The sequence below is a fragment of the Trichechus manatus genome, unplaced genomic scaffold (genome assembly GCF_000243295.1).
Source record: "Trichechus manatus latirostris isolate Lorelei unplaced genomic scaffold, TriManLat1.0 scaffold00107, whole genome shotgun sequence".
Classification (NCBI taxonomy): Eukaryota; Metazoa; Chordata; class Mammalia; order Sirenia; family Trichechidae; genus Trichechus; species Trichechus manatus.
The window spans coordinates 9,727,481-9,747,397 of NW_004444043.1; the positions used below are offsets into that span (position 1 = coordinate 9,727,481).

The following is a 19,917-nucleotide window of genomic DNA, read 5'->3' on the forward strand; positions in this document are numbered from 1 at the left end:
TCTTGTATCCTGAAACTTTGCTGAAATCTTCTATTAGTTCCGGTAGTTTTCTTGTGCATTCCTTGGGGTTTTCCGTGTATAAGATCATATCATCTGCAAATAGAGATACTTTGACTTCTTCCCTACCTATTTGGATGCCCTTTATTTCTTTTTGTAGCCTAACTGCTCTGGTTAGGACCTCGAACACAATGTTGAATAATAATGCTGATAAAGGGCATCCTTGTCTGGTTCCTGTTCTCAAGGGGAATGCTTTCAAAGTCTATCCATTCAGGATGATGTTGGCTATTGGTTTTGTATAAATCCCCTTAATTATACTGAGGAATTTCCCGTCTATTCCTATTTTTTGAGAGTTTTTATCATGAATGGGTGTTGGACTTTGTGGAATGCCTTTTCTGCATTGATTGATAAGATCATGTGGTTCTTGTCTTTTGTTTTTTTTGTGTGATGGATTATGTTGATTGTTTTTCTAATGTTGAACCATCCCTGCATACCTAGTATAAATCCGGCTTGGTCAAGTAAATGATATTTCTATTCAGATGAGTTTTTTGTAAAACAAATTGCACTTAAGATTATCAAAATTTAACAATATATTTTTCAGTAATTTTTAAAATTTTTATCAAGAATAAGTTTTCCCTCAGTGACTTATTCAGCTCTGATTGTACTAAAACTTGGAATTATTTGTTTTGTTTAAACTTATTGTGAAAGTTTTAAAACTTACAAAACAGGGAAGAGTATAATGAGCCCTCATTGGATTGTTTTTAATAGAATTTGTATTAGTGGGTATTGTTTGTATATTCTGTATTTTAAATCTAATGTGGTAATATAAATAAGTTGTCAATCAAAATCACTAAAAACTGTTCCCTACATATAATTTGCTACTTGGTTATCCATGAAGCTAAAGTGGGTAATATTAAAATCTCAAAGATATTAACCTTATGAGAAAAGATAACATTTCGTAGAAACTGTCAGTTTTTTAAAAAATTTTAAGCAATCTGCCCTGTACCAGGCCTGTTATTAGGAAATTTATAATTTTCAAGTTTTTCTCATTAAATGGGACCCAGTTATCTGGATTTGGGGCAGTGACAGTGGGAGTACTTTCTTCTGCCACCACTAAGAAGATCAGGTTGTCTTTTCATTAGCTTGACCCTGGTACTGCAGCTTTTCTCCTTTCTGCTTCTCTCCTTTGGTGTTCATCCCCAGAAGCATCTCTGCAGTATTACACATGTTCAGCCAGCCAGGTTTGTTTCAAAACTACTTTATTATAATGTAATAAAGTCTCCATGTTCAAGAGGTAAATTATAGGAACTTAATCTCACTATGTACAGTTTACTTATTAATCAAGCTTTTATAGGCTGTTGTTCTTAGGGTCACCAGTCAGTGGCATGTAAGGTAACGGGAAGCGAGAAATAATCCTAGCCAGATTATGAAACAGACAGCATTGATATATTACCATCAACCTGGACTTCTTTCTACACATCATCTCCTTCTGTGACTGCCTTTTGCACAGCCTTTTGCACTGTGGGTAAAATGATAGCCTCCTGAGACAAATAGTGTTTGCACTCTTGAGGCACTGTAGCCCAGTGATGTAGCGCAGTTATTGAGCCTGGCATCAAATCCTAGATCCACCACTGCCTCACCTTGTGCAAAGTTCTTTTCTCAGACTTGCTTCCTCATCTGCAAAATTGGAATAATCATATAACCAACTTATTCAGATTGTTTTGAGAATTAAACAAGCCAATACACGTCGAATACTTAGCACTATGTCTCACAAATAGCAAATTAATAACTTTATTAAACAAATTAATAAATGTTGACTGTTCTTATTATGCATTTACTGTATCATGTTGAATCCCTAGCTTCTCCATGGGATTCTGAGAATTTTCACTGAGTTACACAGAAATTACAAACTACACTGTAGATGCTTCAGGCCTCCTATGTTATTATTTGTGGAGAAGTGGTACTGTGTGTATTGTTTTTCACATTTTTATTAAATATTATGCAATAATAATCGCTACTATTTGAAACATGTCATATAGCATTTGAGGCTGTCTCCTGGTCAGTAATATTCACCTCATTCTAAGATTTAAAGTATTTCTAGAAAGATGCCAGAAACTCTGGAGGAATACTTAAAATAATAGTAGACACTGACCACCAATAAAGTTTACCCTTGTCTTTGTTTTAACCTTCTATTACATGAGAGTGCAGAATCCACATTCAGTGATTAAACACTTACTATCTCCTTTTCTTTTTCAGAAGATGAATAATCTTTCCTTTAGTGAGCTGTGTTGCCTTTTCTGCTGTCCACCTTGTCCAGGGAAAATTGCTTCAAAATTAGCATTTTTGCCACCCGATCCAACTTACACGCTGATGTGTGATGAAAGTGGAAGCCGCTGGACTTTACATCTATCAGAACGAGCAGACTGGCAGTACTCTTCTAGAGAAAAAGATGCCATTGAATGTTTCATGACTAGAACCAGTAAAGGCAACAGAATTGCCTGTATGTTTGTGCGTTGCTCGCCCAGTGCTAAATACACTTTACTCTTTTCACATGGAAATGCTGTTGATCTTGGTCAGATGAGCAGCTTTTACATAGGACTGGGATCACGGATTAATTGTAATATATTCTCATATGATTATTCTGGATATGGTGCAAGTTCTGGGAAACCAACAGAGAAGAACCTCTATGCAGACATTGAAGCTGCTTGGCTTGCTCTTAGGACAAGGTAATGGGGATTTGCAATTATTTTTCATACTTGTGATGCTTGACTAAAATTGGCCTGTATAAGAATAGAATGAAAGCTGCTTTTATAACACATGTCTGGAACTACTAAATAAGAGATTGTATTTACTAATATATACCTATGAAATAGTTAAACTTTTAGATTGCAATTTTAAATTTTGTGTAAGAGCAAAAATAAATTTTAAAGACAGTTTGAAGTGTGTGTATTTGTATTAGTACATGTGCATGTGTGGTGTTTTGGTGTGTTTTCATTTTTCACTTAAACCTTATGATGAATGTTTGGTTTTATAAACTTATTGGGGTATGATAAAAAATCATTTACTCAAAGCTGCAACATTTCAGATGAATGAAAGAAAACAGTGATTTAGCTAAGTATTCACTTAACCATTAATAAATAGTATAGGACGCTGGGTTGTTTTTTGTTAAAATCTTAAAAAAAAAAAAAAAATCCTAAGCCAGGGCTTGCATATTTTATATAATTATCTCTTGGAAGGTGCCAGTTAAAGATACCTTATTGAAACTATTTTAAAAGTATTCATTCTGTGAAAATGAGATTTTACTTTGCATTCTACATTCCTAAAACGTGGAGAGATGATCTCAAGTTTCTTTTTTTTTAAAGTAAGGTTATGATAAATGATTTAAGTAAATTCTCCTACTAGGTCAATTATTCTTTAATTATTAACAGAATACATGTTTGGAAAGTAGAAGTTGTATTAATCCTTTCTGGTCACTGAGATACTTAGAAAATTTTCTTGAAAAGTATTGCATTTTGTAGACTTCAGTGTGTATTTTCTCATCAGTCAATTAGTTCATAATAGATAACTTAGTATAAGTTACTTTCATATACATCAATAACCTGCCTGACTTCTAGAATATTTTAGAGTGAAGCTAGAAGATAAAAAAAACTCACTGTTTCTAATTTAACGTTTAAATATTAATGATTTCAGATAGTCAAGGAGAACCTCCTTGATTTTGTTACTAGATGTAACCTTTCTTAGAAGATGTTCTTAAAACTATTTTCCTTCTCTAAGATATATAATGGAGATATATTTTATATCTTATATATAATAAGGAACTCTGGAGGCACAGTGGTTAAGCTCTCAGCTGCTAACTGAGAGGTTGTCTGTTTGGACCCACCAGCAGCTCCGTGGGAGGACATTGTGACGGTCTGCTTCTGGAAAGACATCAGCCTTGGAAATCCTGTGGGGCGGTTCTATTCTACCCAGCCCTATAGGGTTGCTATGAGTTGGAATCGACTCGACAGCAGTGAGGTTAAGCTATATTATGATAAAGTTATACTCTCTTCGCAAATTCCTATGTAATAGGGATTACTAAATCAATTGAAATGATATGAAAACGTAATTCTGAGTAGTAAGAAAATAATAGATGGTAAGTAGTAGGTAAAGAGTTCACAGAAGGAGTGAAAAAAATTATTTTTTGACTTATAAACTTAAAAACCACTTTAAATGAACAAAGTCAAAATCTGTTTTCAGGTATATTAATATCAGTCCCATAAGGCTTTAAAAAAATGAATACCCACTTTTCAGAGTCAGCCAGTTGAATGTAGTATAATAACAGGAAAGCATGATTTTTTTTTTTTTTAATAACAGCTTTATTGAGATAGAATTCACATACCGTAAAGTTCACCCTTTTACGGTATACACTTCAGTGAATTAGTATGGTTTTAAAGGGTGCTAAGTTAAATAAGATAGCCTTTATTATTAGTGCTTTTAGTAGGACAAAAGGATAACTTTATTCAGATAAAACAAATATTAATATCTAATGCAGTGATTTTATGGCAGTGTAAAAAAAAATCCCCTTTTAAGTGGTCAGCTTTATTACTTTTTCTTACATTATTTTGTCAGATATCAGTTTGAAGGAAACGTTCTAAAATGATTTCCAGTTTTGATTAATTAATATTTTTTTAACATACTTGATGGACCAGTACTAACAAAGAACAGGGCAGGATAGATACATTCCTAATAATCCCAACATACTATCTTAGCACAGAATTTCAGACTTGTTTTCCTCTCATGTTGTTAAATACATATAAAAAAGTAAATCTGGTTAATCTTGGAAATTTATTTAACTTCTCTGGGCCCCCATTTCTTTCTCTGTTTAATAAAGCCATTGAATTAAATAATCTCCAAGAATCTTTCTTGTTCTGGAATTTTATCCCCTAATAAAATGTATATAATTAAAATGTTATGAAAACATAAATCTGAGGAGATAAAATAGGTGAGAAGTAGTAGGTAAAGAGTTCACAGATGGAGTAGTAAAAATTACTTGATTTATAAATTTAAAAGCCACTTTAAATGAACAAAGTCAAAATCTGCTTTCAGGTATATTGACTGATACTAAATACGTCAATAAACACATAATACATACACAAACTTAATAAAATGCGTGTAATTCCCCTTTCATTTCCTTTACTGATAAGAGTAAAAAGGTAGGGTTTAAGTAACCAGCAAGGGAAAAATAAGAAATAATGAACTTGAATATTTATTTGAATATTCTTTTTAGGAAAATTTAATACGTATAATAATCCCTATTCTGACGTTCTGATGGATAAACACAAAATAAGGGCCTGATGTTCAGTATTCAGGAGTCCCTAGGTGGTGCAGATGGTTACTATTGTCAGCTGCTAACTGAAAGACTGGAGGTTAGAGTCTACCGAAGGCACCTTGGAAGAAAGGCCTGGTGATCTACTTCTGAAAAATCAGCCACAAAAAGCCGTATGGAGCACAGTTCTACTCTAACACGCATGATGTCGCTGTGAATCAGAATCGACTCCAGGGCAACTGCTTATTCAATATACGATCTTCTCCCACATTCCTTGAGCTCATTTTCTGTGTGCTATAATGGAAAAAAGTACCGGACAGGGAGACAGGATACCTGGGTTCAAATTATACATCTGTCACTAACTTCGACTTTAAACATCTTTCAGTAAGCAGCTGGACTAGATTAGATGATCTCTACAGTTCTTCCTAACTTGTACTATTCTGAAATTCCATTATTGCTTTGAGTTGTCTGATGCTTAATTGGCAGCTGTCTCTAGGGCCTTGCCACTGCTCACTTTAACCAAAAAACCCAAAATTGCCACCAACAGTGCAGCTATTCAACTGACAGCAACACTACAGCCTCAAGAATTATGCTAATGCTGCAAATGATCATTGCCCTAATTCCTTCATTCCTGTGAACTATGTACAGCTGGGTCTGTTGTATAGAAAAAAGATTTTCTAAGTTTACTAACATTCAGAATCATTCTGGAGTAGATGGAACCCATGCCCTGGGACATATCCGATTGCTTGTGTAGGTTGGAAAAAACTCTGGGGAGGTGTGTCACATAGCCCAAATCATCCTGTGCCCCTCAAGAGGAACACATGGACAGTTTGCCTTGTTCTTTCCTGATTAATGTTTAGGTTCTTGGAAGGCTCTATTAGCTTTCCGAAAGACTAAAAGCTAAGGTGCAAATGGCAGATAGTATCCAAAAGTGACTGGTATCTCCCTTCTAAAAAGGAAAGGCATATTAATGTCACTATAACCCTTCACCGCACATTCAATAGCTTCTGTAGCATCTCACCAACACTTGCAGTAGTTACCAAAAAAAAAAAAAAACGTTGCCATCGAGTCAATTCCAACTCATAGTGACCCTATAGGACAAAGTAGAACTGCGCTATAAGGGTTTCCAAGGAGCAGCTAGTGGATTTGAACTGCTGACCTTTTGGTTAGCAGCCAAGCTCTTAACCACTGTGCCACCAGGGCTCCAGAAGTAGTTACAGTTGGAGCTATTATATTATAGATAAATAGCAGTGTCTGGAACATATTAGGTACCCAATAAATATTTATTGAGTCAACACATATTTAAATCTCTAGCAGTTTTAAAGGGAAGTAAAACAGTACCTTTGAGATTATAGCATGAAGTCTTTTCCATGTGGCATTTGGAATTACCATTCATCTGTTACCTTTTCAATCACTAGTTCACTTCAGTGAGTAAGCAAAGGCAAATTGCAAGAAAAACAGTAATTTGCTCTTAACTAAAACTGTACATATTCATTCCATACCATAACTATGTATGTAGCATTTTCAGAAATATGTAGTAATTCCAGAAAATAGAATTAGTCACTTTTGATGTCTGAAGAAATAAAGAACTTGTTATGTTGAATATAAATATTAAACATCCATTAAATATTAATACATTAAAATATTGGTGATAAAATGTGTTCCAAACTTAGTCAACAATATGTTAGGTTAAATTACTATAGCATAAATGATTTAATATATTCATTTCTTAAGGTTGAAATTTTAGAAAACCTGCGGTAATTTTTTTCTAAAGGTGAAATTGAAACATAAGAAAGGTGAGAATGTAGATCTTATTTTAGCATTGAATATGATAGTGATTGCTAAGAAACTTTAATTTTAAATGTAAATTAGTTGACATCGTCTCATTCTAATTCATTCTGTTATAAGAACAAGTCCTTAGGAATGATTGAACATTTCATACCAGCCCAACTTTTTTTTTTTAATTTCTGAACCTTGTAGATACGGCATTCGCCCTGAAAATGTGATTATATATGGCCAAAGTATAGGGACAGTACCGTCTGTGGATCTTGCTGCTCGGTATGAGAGTGCTGCTGTTATTCTTCATTCTCCTTTGACTTCAGGAATGCGAGTCGCTTTTCCTGATACCAAGAAGACCTACTGTTTTGATGCATTCCCAAAGTAAGTAGCAATATTCAAAATAGTGTAATTCCAAGAAACTATTTGAGGAAATTTTTTCTCATCACTTATGGTATTCATGACACAGTCCACTTAGCCATGAGCTTTAATTTACATATGTTAGAGAAATTGTGAAAAATAAATTCATGAAGAGAAGCGGTAGCCAGTCAGGAAGCTGAAATGTTGGAGCAGTAGTAATCCAGTGAAGAGTGCTGAGGGCCATATACTCCAGGCAGTGGCACTAGTATTAGAGACAATAGAGTGAATTTACAAAATAAAATTGACAGAACTGAATGTCAGATTGGATCTGAGATGCTGAAGAGAAAAAGCTTGAATATGACTCCCAGGTTTCTGACTTGAGCTGCTAATGGATGATGTTGTCATTGAGTTAAACACATAATACTGGACGAGAGGAACAGGTAGCGGGGAAATGAGGCACATGTGCATAGATGGGTGAGGGGTGAATGAATGATACCTAATTTACAAAAGAAGTAAATTGTTTAAAAAAAAAAGCTGTCTTAAATGAACTAGAATAAGTATTGCCCCCACAAAGTCTGCAAACATACAGTATTAGATGGATTTGAAAAGAAGGCTCCTTCTGCTTCATGCTTCTTAGAGTGGTTCCCACCTGTCACTCTTCATAGATGAAAAAAATCGATGGCCTGTTTTTCTCAAAGAAGGGGAGAAGCTAGCAAATTTCAGTCTTATTTCCTCTCCCCAGTTGGCAGCATTATAAATGAATTTTTTTTTTTTTTTTTTTTTTTTTTGAATGTCAAATGAGCCAAAAGTTAAGCCATTACTTGGTTCTTTATAGGAAAGGGAAGATCATTTCTAAAACAAATTTTTTCATCGTTAGCCAGTAAAGGGTCACTTTAGTAGGGAAGTTTATGGGAGCATATAATCTTATCACTAGAGCAGGCTGTGGGAGGTTTTGGGGTTTTTCTTTTGTGTTTGCTTTTGTCTTACAAAATGGTAGAGTGGAAGATATATGCATTGTACTGCTGTGTCCAGTTGAATGGTAGAAATGATAAGAGAGGAATTTAGGATGATGCTTATATCTGTATGTATCTCCCCTTTACGTTTCTGGCCTACCAACAGAGAAAGCAGCAGTAACAGACTATTTGATAAGATCATAATTTTTTTACTTTAGGCTTTAATTCCTCTACTGTTGAATATCTTCCTGACAGCAAATGGTATACTGCAGTATTTTTTCTTACCAACTACAGCCTTTATTTTATTGATGATTTCTTCCTTTCCATTTTCTGTTTTCACTTTCTGAAACTCCTGTGATTTAGATATATAAGACCTTTTAAATGGGCCCTACAATATCCTTATCTTTTCTCTCTTTATTTTCAGTCTTGTTGTTCTACTTTCTATGGGAGTTCCTCAACTCTCTTGTAACCATTCAATTAGGATTTTCATTTCTGCTGTCATGTTTTTAGTTTTCAAGATTCCATTCTCCTTTTATGCTTATATACCTATTTCTCTTAAGAATTTTTAAAATGAGTTTGTTTGTGGGATTCCTTCTCCATGTAGTTTCTCTTCCTCCAAGATGCCTTTTTAAAATTCTGTTTGTTTTTGGTCTCTGTCTTATATTCAAAGTGTTTTTCTCTGATGTCTGATAATTCTTGGTTATTTGCTCATATGAAAGAGTGAGGGACTAAAGAGCTGATCTGAAGCAAATGAGTAAGGCTTGTTGCTTGTGAGCTTCACTATAGAGGGATCTGACTAAGCCAGTTAGTTGGGGAACTCCACCTCCCATGTCAGTATTTATAAATATTTCCTTTTAAGGTAGATACAATCTCCAAAAAAGTCTCCTGGAGGATGCAGGCCTGGCTGCCAGTATTCTGGGAGCCGAACAGGGAAAGTGAGTTCATAGCAGCTGGTGTGTATATGCTTTCTTGATCTCTGTGATACCTCTGCCCAAAACTATGTCTGATAATTCCCTAGTCCACAAACTCTCCAGTCTTGACCTTGGGGAGCGTAGTTACCTAGCTGCATGAAAGGGATAAGGGACTTGGGGGTAGGAGACCTAGACAGATTTTGAACAAATCCTGTATGTTTCCCACATCATCTTCCTGTGAGTTCCTTTGCCTCCTGGGATCTTCTGTGGTACTGAGTTGGTTGTTCCCTTTACCTTCTATCCCCTTAGAATCCTGTTTTCTCCTATTCATTTAATCAGTTATCTCACACATCCATCTCCTTTCTCTCTCTAAAATTTTGTTATGTTTTTGAGTTTATGTCCTAAAACAGAAATAATTTTATTGTCATTTGAATAGGGCACTAGGAGGGAGAAAAAATATGAGCGCAAGGAGGCATGATGTTAGCACATACTAATGAAAAGATGCTGAAATGGTCCTTAGTTTCCTCCTCTCCATGAAATCTAAGTTTCTCTTTGAAAAAAGTAAATACAGAGGTGTAGTAGGATACAGTAGGCGTTGAGTGATTCTACCAAAACAAAATACATGAAGCTAACTTCCTCAGATAACCTTAGGGTAGGGGGTATGTAGAAGGTGACTTTTGAATCTTATTTGAAATCCAAGAGGTTTCCATCCCTTCTGAACTGATTCAAAGATGTTCTGATGTTTGAATTATTTGTTGGAAGTAGCACGTGAAAATTTATTTTATGTTCCCTTATCTAGTTAATTTATAGGATATTTTCCCCCTCCTCTTTCCCTTACAGCATTGACAAAATCTCAAAGATAACCTCTCCAGTATTAATAATTCATGGGACTGAAGATGAAGTCATTGACTTTTCACATGGCCTAGCGTTGTTTGAGCGTTGCCAAAGACCTGTGGAGCCTCTGTGGGTTGAAGGAGCTGGTCACAATGATGTGGAACTTTATGGACAGTATCTTGAAAGATTAAAACAGTTTGTGTCACAGGAACTGGTAAATTTGTAAAATATTCTGTAAATTGTATGCTGGGTTTTCTTTCGTTACTGAACTGCACTCCTTGGTAAATAACATAAAACCTGAAGGTATTGTTTACAAATCATGTCAGTTGCCTTCATAAATGTACAGGTAATGATTTGTTAACAGACTTAATGAAGGTTTTAATTACCAGAACTAGAAACTGGAAATAACAGTATCATGCAGTCAGGCTGTGTAATTTATATTTTTTCTGTGAATTTTTTTTTAAACATCAAGATGAGTACTGTATGAAATTTTAATTCTTTAAAATCAAATGCTGTAAAAGTATTGCCAAATGCTTTTGCATATCAGAAACAAATTTATAAATATTTTTAAAACATCTCAATGTACTAAATCTTATCCTGCTATATAAATGTAATATCATTCTTTTAAAAAAAAGTTATATATCTGAAACAGTTCAAGTACTAAAAATAGAATAAGCTGTAGAAAACATACAAGTTCACTAGCATTGACCTCAACTCTGTTGTACAGGGATAGAGGTTTAAACGGTTATTTTATTGTAAAATACAGTGAATTTTCTGTATTCTCTGGTTATCATACATTTTCTCCTTTTAAAAAAAATGATGTAAGTCTTAATTTTTACACCGTCTGTTAATTTACCAACTAGTTACCTACCTTGTAAATGAGAAGTCTTAATAACACTGAATTTTAACCCTTTTGATTTATAAATTTGGTACTGTGAGGCAACTACTTAAATTTTTCGTTTTAGTTATTTAAAAGGCATTTAGAGCTTCAAGAATGATTTTGTATGCACTGTTGTTTTAAACTTTGATTAATCTCGTAGAATTACAGTACTTTGAATACCTGAAAATTGATTAGTTGTTCTTCAGGACCACAAACAGACTGGCTATTTGGTCCCTTTTCATGTTCCCTTTGGCTATTTTTAAGAGTAGGATCCATTGTTTTGGATTACTATCTGAGAATTTCATGAATTTGCTCCTGGCAACAGGAGATGAGAAAACATTTAATTCTTAACTTTTATATTAACCAATACAGTAAAACATAAAGCTTATAAACACACACACAAAAAAAAAAAAAAACTAAGTTGCCTTTCCTTGAATGAATCCTGCTTGAATAAAACAATGAAAGAAAAATAAAAATAAAAATAAAATTAATGGTATGTAGTCTAATTTGTAAATGAATGACTATTGAAATAATACACACTGTGGATATATTTTAAGGCCTTATGTAGTTTTAATTGTTCTGCTTGTTCTGTGGTTATGTCTAAGACTATAGTAGATTCTCTTCAAAGTATATCAAGTATTGTGAATGCTTTGGTTCAGATGTGTCAAATTAACAGTAAAACAACACGTATACCACTCAGCTGTGCTTGTTTGCCTTCTTCTATGCTCCCCAGCCTCCACCAAAAAGAATGAAAAAAAATTAACCATCTTTTATAGAACGTAATTCTGTAGTGTTCTAAATTTTATCATCATTCCTTTCTTCTGGAGAGGTTTTTCCTTCTCAGTATTGTCTTGGAGCATTTACGTTTTCTACTTTGTACAGTATACAACCCAGAATTTAGCTAAATCTTTTCTTTGATTACCTGGGAAAATCTAAATATTGGTCATAATAATTCAGCATTCATTCATTCATTCAACAAATATTTACTGAATGTCTAAATCACACAAAACTCTATGCTGGGGCACTAAGGAGGAAAGAAGATAGACATAGACCATGTCCTCATAGACTTCACAGTGTAGCTGAGGAGACAGCTCCTCATAGCACAAGTAGTTATTACTATTTTGATAAGGGCTGAAGGAGATTTGTAGGGTATTTGTTATAAGAGGTGAAAGACACTCTTGGCAGAGGAACATAGGAGACAACACAAGGAAGAGTCCCATGAAGAGGTGGTATTTGAATGGAGCTTTGAAGGATGACTAATAACTGACTAGACATGGGTGGCCCAGGGGACATATTCCTGGCTGAGGGGAACAATATATGGAAGCCTAGAGGAAAGATGATACATTTGAAATGTAAGAAGACTGGCCAGAGGGCAAGGGGAAGGATGGCATGGGAATGAGGCTGACAAGCTAGTTAGGGGCATAATCATAAATGGTATCATGGACCTAGGTCTTTATAGATGAAAAAAAATCTGGAGATTTTAGCTTACTAGAAATAACATGTAAGCCAACTGTTAAGAAACTGATGCAATCTTAGGGGGCTAAAAAAATGCATCATGGGGAAGTAGTCTCATATACAAAGTGCTGGTCAAACCACATCTGCAATATTGATTTCACTTCAGGATGAAATGAAAATATATTCACAAATTAGAGCAAAGCCTGGGGTGTTTTACCAAGTTGGAAAGAGTCCTATAAACTGATACACAAAGACTGGCTGAAGGATTATGTGACTAAGGAAAGATAGCTGTCTTTGAATATTTAGGAGGCAAGTACAATTTGTTCTCTTTGGCTCTCAGAGCAGAACTAGGACTATAAAACTGAAAATTACAAAATGGCAGATTTGCGCTCAATGTAAGAATTTATAGTTACTTGTCCACCAAGGAAAGGGGCTCCTCCTGGAGTTTAATGAGTTTTATCTTACCACTGGAGACAGAGCAGAAGCTGAATGACATCTGTTGTGGATGCAGCAGAAGAAATTCTAGATTTAAATGGCAAGTTGTACTAGATGCACTATGTAAGATCCCTTTAAGATTTTATATTCCATTCAGATTTCCCCTGCCTTCTTGGACTGTTGCTGGGCCTGCAGCATCTAGAAGACAATATGATGTAGGAGAAAGACATTGGCAAGCAGAACTGGGCTCTCAACTGACATTAATTAGATCTGTGGTCTCGGGCAAGTCACTTCTCGCTAGAAGTAAAGAGATGGAACAGATTGGTTAATATAATCCGTTACATTTCTAACATAATGTGAAAGTCAGCCCCATGGCTATGTAATGGCTCATGCCAATTTGTAACCAGTTTTAAACGGTGGCTAAAGTAGCCCCAGGAACCCTGGTGGTGCAGTGGTTAAGTGATATGGCTGCTAACCAAAAGGTTGGCAGTTCGAATGCACCAGCCCCTCCTTGGAAACCCTGTGGGGCACTTCTACTATATCCTATAGTGTCACTATGGGTCGGAATCGACTCAGCGGCAATGGGTTTGGTTTTAGAGTAGCCCCGGCTAGCTCGTTTATGATATTTGGCTTTTGTGCATAGCAACATGGTGCAATTTAGATGGTAACTCTAATCCTGGGAAGATGGCCAGCAGTATACATACCTCCTGCCATATCCTACAAGTACAAAAAAAAAACAATAAGTACATAAGAACTTTTCATCAATTGCTTTATCATCTTCATACTTTTTCAGACTTCTAAGTTATGCAAATTTACTAGTTCGATGTCCTACTTAAGAGTATATATCACAGTACTTTTTTTTCTTGGTGTTTACTATAAATGTGGTTACTTTAAGAAAGCTTCATACATGAACATGAATTTTTAAAACTGCAAATACATCAGATGTTATATAAATAGTGATGTTCGTGGTACATTTAGACATTCTATATACTAAAACTTGATTTAAGCGCGTTTCAAGAACAGGTATTATGCAAAACCAGATAAACTCATAAATCTTAAAAACTTTAGAGATTATATAGCCTATTCCCTTCACTGTACAGGTAAAGAAACAAACCCAAAGAAGGGAAATGGCTCTCCCAAGGTTGGCAGTCTAATTGTCAGAGGTGGTACTATATCCCGTTATCTTCTCTTGTCTGGACTAATACACTAATGATCCTTTTGAACTCTAATGCACATGAACTGGTTTGCTCTCTGGTATTAGTCATACTTTTATTTCTTAATGGTTCCTAGCTTCCTTCGAAGTGTTACCGGCTGGTTATTCAATGAATAATAAATTAGTAGGTTGTGCTGTTGACATTTCTCAAATTAATGATTTGTATATTTAAAGTGACTAATACTAATTTACTAAGCTCAGTAACAGTTGTTTAGTTGTGTTAAAACCTAATTAGGGTGATAACCATAGTCATGTGAATAAATAATCATGTGTTTACTTCAGCAGCACATATACTACAATTTATAACATAACAAGAATAAGCAATTACATTGAGAAAAGTATCAAAATAGTTATTACTAATCCGTTATAGATGGGCCTTTAACTTTTTTGTTTGAAAACATGCAATATATTAAAGTATCGTGATAGTATATTGCCTTCTAGTAGTTAAGTAATGTACTCCCCAGATGTCCAGTAACCAAACAATGTAACAATTTGTGTATGGTATATGGTACTTGGAGTTATGTTCTGAGTTAGAATTTGCAGAATGGCATATAAAGAGACAGCAGTTGTCTCCAAATGGATATGCCTGTGATTGAATCGTTGAATGAGTAATGCTGAGGAAGGAAGCACACATCTCTAGCCTGGAAATGACCCACATTAGAGTTTAAAAAAAAAAAAAAAAAAAAACAGGAACTAAAGCATAGACTCTTTACAAATGTGAGCTGAGAGCTAGTAAACTGCAGCTGGTTCTTTCATATGAAGCCAGATGGAATTGAAATTATTTTACTCCCTCTCTCTATTTCCTCTTGCAGGCCTTGTACTGAGCTTGCATAATACAATTAACACTTCCAGAAAAAAATTTTAATAATTGTGCTTTAAAAATGATATTTCTATATTAGAAAAATAGGAGACATTGCTGTTTTTAAGTATTTCATGGTAGTATTTTTTCTCTGTTGATAAAATGCAAGTTTCAGCTGCTGTGCTACTTGATTATTTCAGAACTGAAGGGGTTTTTTTCCCCAAAAGAACTGCTTAAGACAGTATATTCAGTTGAGGAGATAGGGAGGGTAGAGGTTTATGGATATAGGAACACCTGAATTAAAATTTTTAAATGTACTTCATTCTAATCTGCCTTTTAGCCCTTTTCAAAATTACCTGCTATAAGTATGGTGGATTTATAGAACGTGAATCAAAACATCTAATTGGCATTCTACATTATGCATCTTCTTAAGATAAAACACTGTATTTGTATTTAAACACCTAATTTCAAATTGTGTAAATAAATTCGAGTTTAAAACTGTGGTAAATCAGAGGCCATCTATATTAGTTTACCAAAGTTCAAGATTTTACAAGTTTTTTGAGATTCAAGCAAGTTTTGTTTTTTTTTTAAGTCTGGAAGTCTGAGGTCCAAGCCTTCTAGGTCTACCACTAGGGAAAAAAAACTGGGTGGGTAGGATGGCGACACAAGAAAGTAGCTTAGAAATCATTGAATACACGTGACACTATTGAGAATGATCATTAAACTTGCTAAAGTATCCAGTGTAATACCAAGAGAAAAATATGTAAAATTGATGAACTAACATGATCACACGTCCATAAAATAAGATGTGACTGCCCATCAAAGCCGGAATATATACAGCGAAGAATGATTGTGTTAAGGTCATGGGATTATAGTGACTTCTTCTTAGAAAGGTAGCTTTTGTTTTTCTGTATCATTTCTTATTATTTAAAAAAAAAGAAAAAAGAAAACCTTGTTTTTATCGTCATTGTCAGAAACTGGCTCTTTTTAAGCCTGGGCGTCTGAAACCGTAGGACCCCAGAATAGGCCAAGGAGAAGTAACTCAAATGTGTTTTTAGCCTGACAGAACAGCAAGCAAACATAGCCAAAGAGGAAGATTCCTTGTACTTGGGCGATAGAGGGATATTTTTTGGCAGGGAGTATAACAAGTAGTATGATAATTGTAATGCCTTACTTTTCTATGGAGCCCTGGTGGAGCAGTGGTTAAGAGCTCAGCTGCTAACCAAAAGGTTCGCAGTTCAAATCCACCAGCTGCTGCTTGGAAACCCTATGGGGCATTTCTACTCTGTCCTATAGGGTCGCTACGAGTCGGAATTGACTGGATGGCAACGGGTTTACGGGTATTTACGTTTCTATAAACCTATTTTCTAGAAAGCACTTCACGTGCAGTACCTAATTTGGAATTCATAACTCAGCAATATGAATATTCCGTAAAGTCAGTGCTAGGCTTCTATATTAGGGTTTTATTTTCCCCCAAGAGGTGGATATTGTAATGAGTGCTCAAGGAAGGTGGGTATGGTGGGGTGGATTTCCCCCATCTAATCCTGCCAAGGCTCTGTGGTGACCCATTCTTCCGCGGGTGCTTTGGGGTGGGGAGTAGAGGAGGCTGATATTGTTTCTTGTGTCAGCCCTTCTCCTGGCTCCCCCTGGCTTGTCCTCAGTGTCTCTGGCCACCAAGCTTTATTCCTCAGTGGTAAGTATTGGAGCCATTGCTTTGGTCATCCCAGGACTGATCACAGCAGAGAGCAAGATCTCACCAGGTGTCATGTTGGGGACTACACCCATGTCATCCATAAAGCTGATTCCTCTCTTCAAACTGGCAGGTGCTCTGGAACAGGCAGGTCATAGAAGCAGGTAGTCATGTTATGAATCAGCACAGGAGTTACGCTTACTGAACATACTTCAGTTTCTACAGAGATGACCTATAAGCTTGCAGTGACTCAGCTCAAGTCAAGGGTCAAAGTGTCCCAATTGTAGTTGGGTTAAGGAGCACAAAGGGCAAAGCACTTTTGGGTGGGGCCTTGGGGAAGTGGCAACACAAGTGGTAGTGGGTCTGTGCTGCCTGCTTCTTGTCATTATGATGGCTAAGAGTGTCCTCCTAGGGTGTCCACTGCAGGTACAGTTGTCTTCTTGGCTGAACTCTGAACAACTTATTCATTCAAGTCAGGGCATCTGTATGGGGTCAGCTGCTGAGCAGTTGCGTGACAAGGAGCAGAAGCATCTCAGATGACAGATGTTCAGTGAGGACACTTCCTGGGATGGGGCCAGATACACAAGTTGGGGTGAGGAAATGCCAGGCTGGTACTTAGGGTCAGCCGAGAGCAAGAGTATGGCAGGGGAACTGCCTCCTGGAAAAAGGAAAACCCAGCACCCCCACAAGGAACCCTGGTGGAGCAAACAGTTAAGTGCTCGGCAGCTAACCAAGAGGTTGGTGGTTTGAACCCACTCAGTGGCTCCGCAGGAGAAAGATCTGATGATTGCTGCCTTAGATTACCGCCAAGAAAACCCTGTGGAGTAGTTTTACTCTGTCACATGGAGTCACTATGAGTTGAAATCCACTCGATGGCACCTAAAAACAACAACGTACCCCTACAGGTGGCTGTGGTGCTTTATAGCCACCTTCATAGAGATGCTAGACAGATGGTATAGCCTTACCTGCCTTGCTTAGATGCTCAGGGCCTCCCACAGAGGTTACAGAAGCTACAGCCAGACAGCCAAGGCCAAGGCTACACCTATCCAGGGGGAAGAATTAGTCAGTGGCTGCTAAGGAGACTGGGTTCTGTCCAGCAGATCTAGATTTTTAGGGCTGGCTGCTGGGGCCCTGCTTCTCTGGTGAATGTTACTGCTGTTGTCTTGTTAAAAGAAAAAAAAAGGTTGTAAGTTTTAAAGAAACTGAGAGTGTGTCTTCTCAATGACTGAGCACCAATCGGAGAAACAGAAAGGGAACATATAAGTGGTAGCATGCATCAATCAGTCTTCAGCTTAGCGCTACTTAATAGCAGTCACTGACCGAGGTGATAGATTTGAAAGTGCTGTCTTTAGTCATAATGACAAAAAGTTGAGCAGTTGCCAAACATCAGCGAATGTGGAATAGAATTTAGAGTGACCTTGAAAATGAAGCAACAGGTACATCGATACAAGAAAGAAGGAAAATGGGGGGAAACAATGCAACAGCTGTTTAAAAACAAACAAACAAAAAAACCTGTTGCCATTGAGTTGATTCCAACTTGTGGCGACCTTATAGGACAGAGTACAACTGCCCCATAGGGTTTCCAAGGAGTGGCTGGTGGATTCGAACTGCCAACCTTTTGGTTAGCAGCCAAGCTAACCACAGCTAACTGTGCCACCAGGGCTCTGCAGTAGCTGTTAGGACTGATAAATCCTTTCAAATAAAAATATGCATAATTAAGAGGAAGACAAAAACAAGACCAAACCCATTGCCGTCAAGTCCAGGCTAGGTACAAATACAGCCAAACACCCTGTCAATTAAGGAACATTTTGCAATTTATGAGATACACAGAAGCACAACATTTAAGAAGAAAATATTCTGGGCTAATAACTTGAATTTGAGTAAAGAGTGGAACTTTTTTGAAATGCTGGGTATAGGCTGTAAGGGAGTATGACTAGAAATTAGTCTTGCCTTTTCAACGTTTGTTGAACTCTTATTTTTATAACATTTGATCTCTGCATTTTTATGCTTAGGGTCTGCCTCAGAGAAACAAACAAATGATTAAAAGAATATAAAAGATGACATGTCTGGGTGGCACAAATAAGCGCTCCACTACTAGCCGAAAGGTTGGCAATTCAAACCCACCCAAAGGCACATCGGAAGAGAGGCCTGGCGATCTGCTTCTGAAAGGTCTCAACCTTGAAAACCCTATGGAGCAGTTCTACTCTGCACACATGGGTCTCTGTGAGTCAGAATCGACCCAGTGGCAACTAACAACAACCAGGAAGCCTAACAATTCCTGTTGTGGCTGCACCCATCTTTGAAATCCTTCCCAGTGTTTCCCAGAATACATTGATGCAAAGCCCCACTCCAAGAAGACCTGGAATCAGACACGACGGTTATCAGACTGCGTACTATCTGTTTCAGTCTTACCAATAATAGGTAGTTCTCAAATAGTGCCCTGCAGAATGTTGTAAATAAGATCCTCAGAGAGGCAGACCCTCCGCATTACGAATCTGCCCTCCAAAGAAGCTACCTGTATTTTCTTACCTGTTAGATTGAAAATCTCTGAAAAGCAGAGACTATATTTCCCTCTTTATATCTCCTTACCTTTGCCTTGGAAACAAACCTTCCTGACAATTAGGTTAATATCCACACCACCAGTCACCACTGAGTTGATCCCAACTCATGGCTAATCCGTGTTAGAGTAGAACCGTGCTCCATAGGATTTTCTATTTTTTTTATTGTTGTAGTTTAAGCGAACGTTTACAATTCAAGTTAGTCTATCATACAAAAAATTTCACATACATCGTTATGTGACCCTAATTGCTCTTCCTATACTGTGACAGCACACTCCTCCTTTCCACCCTGGATTTCCAGTGTCCATTCAACCAGCTCCTAACCCTCTCTGCCTTCTCATCTCACCTCCGGACAGAAGCTACCCATTTAGTCTCATGTATCTACTTGACCTAAGAGGCACACTCTTCATGAGTATCATTTTATGTCCAACAGTCCAGTCCAATCTTTGTCTGAACAGTTGGCCTCGGGAATTGTTTTAGTTCTGGGTTGACAGACAGTCCGGGGGCCGTGCTTTCTGGGGTTCCTCCAGTCTGAGTCAGACCATTAAAGTCTGGTGTTTTTACTAGAATTTGAGTTCTGCATCCCACCCTTCCCCTGCTCCATCAGGGACTCTCTGTTGTGTTCCCTGTCAGGGCAGTCATTGGTGGTAGCCGGGCACCATCCAGTTCTTCTGGTCTCAGGCTGATGAAGTCTCTGGTTTATGTGGCCCTTTCTGTCTCATGGGCTAATACTTTCCTTGTGTCTTTGGTG

General features: G+C 36.8%; 1 protein-coding gene across 4 annotated transcripts in view; it reads left to right on the plus strand.

The window, feature by feature from the left end:
* ABHD17B (abhydrolase domain containing 17B, depalmitoylase) overlaps window positions 1–11,436 on the plus strand; it is a 44,266-nt gene extending 32,830 nt beyond the window's left edge. The window contains exons 1-4 of one of the 4 annotated variants that reach the window (XM_023737758.1): window positions 401–1,238; window positions 2,254–2,723; window positions 7,283–7,462; window positions 10,143–11,436. In XM_023737758.1, the coding sequence (XP_023593526.1) occupies window positions 2,257–2,723; window positions 7,283–7,462; window positions 10,143–10,362 (867 nt within the window). In that variant the 5' untranslated portion in view covers window positions 401–1,238; window positions 2,254–2,256 and the 3' untranslated portion in view covers window positions 10,363–11,436. Of the gene's footprint in view, window positions 1–399; window positions 2,724–7,282; window positions 7,463–10,142 lie in introns of those variants that run through there. The other 3 variants (XM_004383295.2, XM_023737759.1, XM_023737757.1) reach the window with 3 other exon arrangements.
* Window positions 11,437–19,917: the final 8,481 nt, after the last annotated feature.